The following is an 8,337-nucleotide window of genomic DNA, read 5'->3' on the forward strand; positions in this document are numbered from 1 at the left end:
TGCGCTCTTGCATATATGACTTATATGTCTAAAATGCAGGTAGTAGGCCATTGACGATATAATGAGGAGAGTTCGGCTAGCACAATGGATCATGTCCCGATATAGCTCAGTTGGAAATAGTGCTCAGCGCGCAAAGCTGAGAGGTCCTGGGTTCAATTCCCAGTGTCGGAACGAATTTTTCTCAAATTAATATATATGTATATATATATTTATTACTTGTATTCAGGTGGAGTTCTTAGACAGTGCTACAAGTGCCTTAGTGTGCCTACTTCAGGCACAACCAGCTCTGGCTGATCACGTGCCATCCTTGGGGCATATTCCACAGCTGTGTAAGCAGATGGTGATACATCGGCAACAGGGTGCTGTGATACGTGCTGCCATATTGGTTTTACATCAGCTTGCTACAAGTGAGGTATGTATTTATCATCCATTGTATTATATTCCTTATCCTATCGTAATGCTCATAGAATCATGGAATCAGAATTATTCAATCTATTATTTTATTACACAGGTGTGCATTCAAGCTATGGGACACACAGAGTGTATCAGTCCACTGAAGCAAGCAATGCAGGCAAGAAAGGACATGATAGGAGTAGCGTGTGAAGCTCTCCACAGGCTTTTCTCAGCCAATCAAGATCAGCTCATAAGACAGGTACGAGTTGATGATGAGCATTGGGTGTGACTTTTTTTTTTCAATTTATTTTATTACATTTAAAATTATTATTACTGATATGATTGTTATTTGTATGACTGTGCAGATTAATGGGGGCAATAGAATACATTAAAATAAATAAAAAACCTTAGTTTGACGGTAACAACTTTTGTCATATTTACTATGCTGCCATCTAGTTGTTACATAAGGAGTCACGTCATAACTCCCATATGAATTGCATTAGCGACTGCACTGCCATCTCGTGTTCGTTGACGGCGGACAGGTGGCGATCCTGGCGGTTGTTCTCTTCAAAGTGCTACCGATTTTAACATAGGGATGAACAATCTGTTATATATGTGATCTAGGATTTTATAATTACATGCATGGTTAATTAGAAAAGTAGGCTGTAATTCTATGTAGTTTGGCAACAGTTCAGCTCACGAATACACACACGAACTCAGGTCTGAATAGCAGCATTCCATTCCTTAGTCACTACAGCAGGGTTGCCACACTTCCTAATGGTAAGAAATTATACGTGTTGATCTTATTTAACTTACGAGAAAACCGTCCATTTTGTTGAAAAATTACAAAGGGTTTATCATTCCTTATCAATTTCTCTAATGACGAATAAGAATCAGAATCATATGGGTAGTACTTATCAGGTGTTAAAATTTTGGATTTAATATGGTAGAAGTTTTTTGTATTCTATCCAAGGAATTCCACCCTGTATACTTTTAATTTCGCTGCATGAATCCCAGAGGAATATGTTTCATCTTCATGTTTTTTTTCTCGTTTCACCTTATATACCAATACTTACTGTTTGGCAACAGCATTGTAAATTAATGAGAAACACACACACAGTGTAAATACATCTACATCTTATAGTGTACTCGAATTCCGTTATTGTCTCCATATATGACAAGTTTGTATAATAGGTTTCTGAAATTAGTATTGCAGTACCCAATATCAATTTAAAATTGTTTAGTTATTGAGTAAGAGTTCACGAAGCCATTCCAGTGATTGAAATTATCAGTGGAAGTGGGTAAATTTTCGAGTTGATTCCAAATACATATTCGTTAATTTTAAATCAATATGTTGTCTGTAAATTTCTGATCAGTAATATAGCTGTGTCATTAGTAGAGAGCGGAATTTAGGCAAAAACCTATTTTTTTTCCTTGATACATACAGGCTTGAGATATATTTACATTTTTCATGCAAAATAAGTATAAATAAAGGAGTTTTATAGTGCCTAAAATGCCTATTTCGACGTTAGTGCCAATTTTTTTAAGTTTTTTTTTTTTTAATTTTTGCAACATTTTTCGTAACTGTTTACTGTTTTTCTTAACACTCTGTACCGTTAACATTCCAAGACTGATAACAACTCCTTCCTATCAGTAAACAACACAATAGACAAGTACCTCTGGTCCAACCCTTCTCATTCTTACAATCTTTCAATCCTAGAATTCCAACTTTCAATTGGCCTGGGTAGCGTAGTCTGTATAGCGCTGGCCTTCTGAGCTCGAGGTTGCGGGTTCGATCTCGGCCCAGGTCAATGGCATTTAAGTGTACTTAAATGCGACAGGCTCATGTCAGTAGATTTACTGGCGTGTAAAAGAACTCCTGCGAGACAAATTATTATTATTATTATTATTATTATTATTAATATTATTATAATATCTGCCTCTGTTTGTCAGCAATTTAACACAAACTCGCTGGGTTGTACTCGAATAAGCATTCTCTTACATTCCAAGACAGATAATAACCCCTTCCTTTTTTCTCACCATTTGTAAGTACAGCAGTGAGCAACACAATAGCCACAATAGTGTTGATCAGCTACTGTGAAGCAAACTATGAAAATATCATTGGTGAATGAAAAACACTAACTTAAAGATAGAATGTCTTCATTTTGTGTAGCCTATGCATGTGTACCCTTGTAAAATGTGAAATGTGTGAAAGTTTCTTTTAATCCTAGAATTTTGAATTAAATAAATGTTGAATCTTATATTAGTAGTCATTAGTGTCATTCTACTTCTGTCTTATTGTGCAAAATACTTGAATAGTTTGCCTAAATCCTTTTGTTTGCTTTGACTTTGTTTCAATGTAATTTGAATGTTGTTTTCTAATGCCAGGCATTTGACAATAAAGTCATTTGATCTCTTACACTCCAATATTTTTCAAAGATATTATCATGGCCAGCCACTGAAGCACAGATTTTTTAGGTATTCCGAATCCATTTCTTGGTTTGAGTTGCACAATTTGCAGTTAGGGGACTTATATATTCCAATTCTATGCAGGTGTTTGGCCAAACAATCATGGCCTGTTGCCAATCTAAATGCAGCTACAGACGATTTTCGTGGTAAATCGGGAATTAACTGTGGATTTTGATGCGGAGAGTTCCATTTTTTCCCTTGAGATTATGTTATCAAATTTTGTTTGTTGAAGTCTAAGTATGTAGATTTAAGAAATCTTTTCACAGAGTAATACGTAGATTTAGTAACAGGTCTGTAAGTAGCAGTGCTGCCCTTCTTTGCTAAAGCATCCGCATTCTCGTTTCCCAGGATTCCACAATGGGATGGTATCCATTGGAATACAATTTTTTTATTGAGTGATATTGAGAGAGCATTTTAGTTATTTCTGCTGTTTGAGATTTCTTATACTTCTGCGGGCTCATACTTGTAACTTGTAGCTTTTTTATATGTAGTGCTGCTGTATTAGCCAGTGTATGTACATTATATTATTTGACGAAAATATTTAAGAGTGGCACTAGTTTTCAGCGAGAACCTTTCCCACATGTTAATAATTAAATTACACACTAAAAGAAGACTAGCAAGTTCCATATATGGGCAGGGTCAATAAGTTCGTGGACTGGCTGCATAGTTTCACTTGGGGGGCAGGGGTGCGCGTGCGACAAAACAGCAGTCCACGAACTTAATAACTGTATCTTGTATATAGTTTCTGGAATGAACTTGTAGCATTAAAAACTTTTGTGAGCCAGATGTCATGTATAACTCATTCCCTTGTAGGCTCTGGAGGCAGATATGGTGCAATATCTGTTGGGGCTGTTGGAAGGACGTTTGGAAGCACTGGAGAATCCGGCAATGACCAAGGCTCAAATTGTAAAGGCACTGAAAGCAATGAGTCGGAGCCTTCTGCATGGGGACAGAGTGTCTGCCATTTTGGAGAAGTCTCCTATTTGGTCGGAGTACAAGGATCAGCGACACGATTTGTTCATCAGTCACACACCCACTGCTGGTTATCTCACAGGTAACATAGTTTGGTTACACAGTTTAAATGATGTGAAATGCAGTGCAATGCATAGCCCATAAAAACAATGTAAGTTCGATCTGTATTTCCCACTTATGGGAAGATCATACAAAACCATGAAAATAATGAAATGTCATCTCTAACAATGTAATATTCAAGCAACAGTCATAAATAGGAAAATATCCCGAAATATAGTTAGACTACGGAATGTGAAATTCTAAATTTGTTGAGAGCATTAAGTTTGTCACCATAGATTAAACAGTATGAGCATTAAGGCACATGCAGACACTAATATTTATTGCTAATATTTTTACAATATTTCAGAACATCTCTGTCACACAGAATAACTCAAATTAACATGATTCACGGTTTGATGAAGTGAGATTTGTTACTTTTCTTAAGATCATGTTACAAATTTAGCACTAGCAGATACTTTATTTTGCACAAGAAATCTATGTGAATACCTTGAATCTTTCTATGTGTCAACACTGTATTCCCACCATCAGTGGTTCCCAAATTGAGGGTAGCGGATGGTCGTGTAAGAAACTAGGGGGGGTCACGAGATGATTTACAAAATAAAACAAAAAATGCTTTATTAATATACACTTAATGTTTGTTCAGAAACATAAAAATATTTACCTTAAAAATAACAAATATCCTTAGTTTTACACGAAAGTAAACAATAATTAATGCGACAAATTGTCATTTTTTTAAAAAAAGCTCCCAAATCTGGACTCCGTATTCATACCACTTTCAAGTTCAATAAGATTTCTCGTCTTTGTTTTGATTTCAATTATAGACGAGAAGCTTATTTTGCATAAATATATGGTTGTAAATGTTATGAAAAAATTAAGAACTTCTTTTGCAAGCTCGGGATGTTCATGCATTATTTTGATCCAAAACTGGTCTACACTCTGCGAAAAAGCCTACTTTCAACATTCCATCAGTAAGGTACGTACATATTTAAGTGGTCTCCCCCCCCCCCCCCCCCAGTTGAATGCATCACATTGCTTCTTCTCAAGTGAGGTTGACCAGAAATCACTTGTCACCCAGTTTTCTGGAGTTTGTACAGCTGTGATGTTGATTCTGACCATTCCTGTTACAACTGCCAGTGTGTAGCATTCGTTTTCCAAACTTAATATATTAAAAAGCTATCTGAGAAGTACCATGGGTCAGGTAAGATTGAAAGGTTTAGCACTTCTATCCATCAGGCAGGTTAAGAAGCTGGACTTGGAAGAAATAATAGATTATTTTGCTGAGGTCATGGCAAGAAGGAGCGAGTTTTAAGGTATGAAAAATGTTATATGTTTATTTAAGTATAAAATTTAACTAGAAATAAATTCTGAATATCTATTTTGTATATAAATTACATTTAGAGTTACATGGTAAAGAAATTTTATTATTCAGATATTATAAAACATGTACTGGTGTCAGATTGTAGAACGCAAAAGTGGTGGAGGTCCACCCTAAAACTTTCCTAAGGGCCTCCAAACCTTTAGTGATGCCACTGGTTTTGCTGTATATTTGATCTGTACTATGACGGTAAGGAAGCAGCATTTTTGGGACTTCTTTGGACATTAAATATGAAAGCCTTCAGTTATAGAAATTAGTAAATTTCATGTGAAGTATGTACATATGTTACACTGAATGTACAAAAGTGCCTATTTTGTAAAACCAACAAAAAATTGCTCATTTCACAAATTCAACACGATTGCAGAATTTATGAAATTGACAATTTGTAAGTTATTTTCTGAAATAGGCAAACTAAAAAAGTGAGTGATTCTCCCTATGTTGAATTGAGTGCAAAGAATAGGATAACATATGAGGTGAATAATTATGAAGGATATATGAAATTATGTTGATTATGACTGATTATAGAAGTACTGTAACAGGCCAGCTAGTTTATTAACTCTCACATGAACACTTTGGGCATATTCCATTAAAAATAAACTTTAGATCATCATCATAGCATTACAATCCAAAGTGGACCTTGGCTTCTCTCACAACAGCTCTCCACTTCACTCTGTCTCCAACTACAGTCCTCCAATTCCCCATTCCCAGGCTTGTAACATCTCGCAATACGTCGTCCATCCACCACTTCTTCGGTCTTCCTCTCCTCCATTCTTGCATTCATTATTATCTTAGGAAGCCTTCCCTCATCCATTCTCATTACATGTCCTAACCATCTCAGCCTAATAGATTTAATAAAGCTCATTATATTCTTGCCTTCCAATAGCTGATCAACCTCTTAATTCATTCTTTTTCTCCAGCCTCCTTTATTGTATACTAAATACAATTTTTCTTTCAAAGATGAGAAGGCTGAACTTAAGATATGCAGACTTTTAACCATGCCCACTTCTTTGGAACTGTTATCCCACTAGAGGAAGGAAAAAACCTAATATAGCTAAAGTTATAAAAAAAATTCTTGATTTTTTTTCAAGGAAATAGAAGTCTTTGGCATTTCTGATACTGAAAAGGTAGTTTTGGGTATGCAGTGATTTCTCATAACTATTGGACAGATTGTATTCATATTCAGTATCTGAGAGTTGATTTATTTGGGAATGATATACTGTATATGAAACATAAGAATTGTAGTAAAACGTTATGTCTCTATATATAATTATTAACAGTCGCAATTCACTCCTCAAATTTAACTTTCTTTTATAATAAATTGGTAATGAAAAATACAGTTTATATCAAATGAAATTTCCTGACAAAAATCAATTATATATACTGAATTATTTCTACTTTTCATTGTGGTTTCACTGTAGTTCTTATTATCTGGGGCACTAAAGACCAGTGTGAGTAGGTACTAGAAAGGGTTGCTCTCTCTTGAAGCATTAGTAGCCATTAATTCCAACTTCTCCTTGTTATACATTGAATTTCAAGAAGAGGTTGAAGAGGTTAGTTTCACAATGGTATTACTGGTATTTGAAAAGCAAGGAATGTGATAAGAATATTATTACCTCATTTATATCATTTCCGATATCAGTTTTCGTAAGTAAAAAAAATAGAAATGATTACAATGCAAAATGTGTAAAATTAATGTCTATTAAAGTTGGCCTGAGTGGCACAGAAGAGTGCTGGCCTGAGTGGCACAGAAGAGTGCTGGCCTTCTGTGCCCGAGGTTGCAAGTTCGATGGCATTTAATTATGCTTAAATGCAACAGGCTCATGTCAGTAGATTTACTGGAATGTAAAAGAACTCCTGTAGGACAAAATTTTGCCACACCAGCAATGCTGATATATATCCTCGGCAGTTGTGTTAAATGAAACATAGTTTACAATGTATATTAAACCAGAATATGGTGGGTTGACTTGCAGACAATGCCTTTGCTTTAGTGAATGGTTGCCAATTGGTATTCTCTGTAAAGGTCTGCTCCCACTTAGTGGAATCAAATCGAAAAGTCTGCTGCCATTCACATCTAGTGGAATCGAACCAAACAGTACTTTCGTGTTTTGTCATACAAAAGAGTATAATTTTGCACAAGATTCATTTTTCTTCGTTCATATTAAATTGTGATTTTTGTATGTGTACCATTTCAGCAACAACTTTCAATAGTAAACAAATTAAACCGCCAAGAATGGATGTGGTTCATTTGTTTTTTCACGAAGACTTCATGAGGACTTATGATTGTACCCGAAACAAGAAATTCTAGTCTGGCAGTGGAATAAATATTCTAGCTCCTGAATTCTGTTCTGTTCGATTTGACATGCCGCTTTCTGCTATCTTCCATTTAAATACATTGTGAAGAGGAATTCTGCTTGATTCGATTCCGCTAAGTGGGAGCGGGCCTTAACTGCTCTTTGCCAATATATAGTAATTCTGTCTCTGCCTGACTTAAAGAGTACAATTTATAAATTAAGTCAAATGTCTTACTTTTTTGGCTTTATAAAGAATACTTTTCCGAGCACAGTAGTGTAATAGCTGTCATTTCCACCGTTCATTCATGGCTGTCATTCCCACTGTTCATTCGGGAGACCTGGGGTTCAATCCCTGGAACCAGCTACCCTGACTTTGGTTTTTTTTTTTATGGTTTCCCCAAGTCCCTCCAGTCCAATGCTGGGATAATACCAATTTCAAAGGCCAAGAACTGACTCTTCCGATCCTCATGTCATTACCCTTTCATTATCACTTCTCATTTATCATCAGATCAGCTGTCCATGATAGGCCTCCACCTGTCTGACAGAGTAATGCACTCAGCAAAGCTGCGCCCAAGGGGTATGTCAGTAAAATCACTGGGGGGGGGGGGGGGGGGGAACTTTCTATGCAATTCAGGAAGCTGATTTTTCTTTTACATAGAACTAGTCTTTCTCATTAAATAAGATGGTGGGGGGGGGGGGGTAAATGACAAAGATGTAACCACTTCTCACCATTTGCTCCCAAATGAAGAGAGAGTGAGTGCATATATTATTGAATAG

General features: G+C 36.0%; 1 protein-coding gene across 2 annotated transcripts in view; it reads left to right on the plus strand.

Annotated features, from left to right (window-relative positions):
- The window catches only part of Rme-8 (receptor mediated endocytosis 8), a 68,684-nt gene that overhangs the window by 58,570 nt on the left and 1,777 nt on the right, over positions 1–8,337 (plus strand). For both annotated transcript variants that reach the window (XM_069825877.1, XM_069825878.1), the window contains exons 32-34: positions 227–412; positions 512–652; positions 3,676–3,916. In XM_069825877.1, coding sequence (XP_069681978.1) covers positions 227–412; positions 512–652; positions 3,676–3,916 — 568 coding nt within the window. The remainder of the gene's footprint in view (positions 1–226; positions 413–511; positions 653–3,675; positions 3,917–8,337) is intronic.

This window comes from Periplaneta americana, chromosome 5, assembly GCF_040183065.1.
Source record: "Periplaneta americana isolate PAMFEO1 chromosome 5, P.americana_PAMFEO1_priV1, whole genome shotgun sequence".
NCBI classification, from domain to species: Eukaryota; Metazoa; Arthropoda; class Insecta; order Blattodea; family Blattidae; genus Periplaneta; species Periplaneta americana.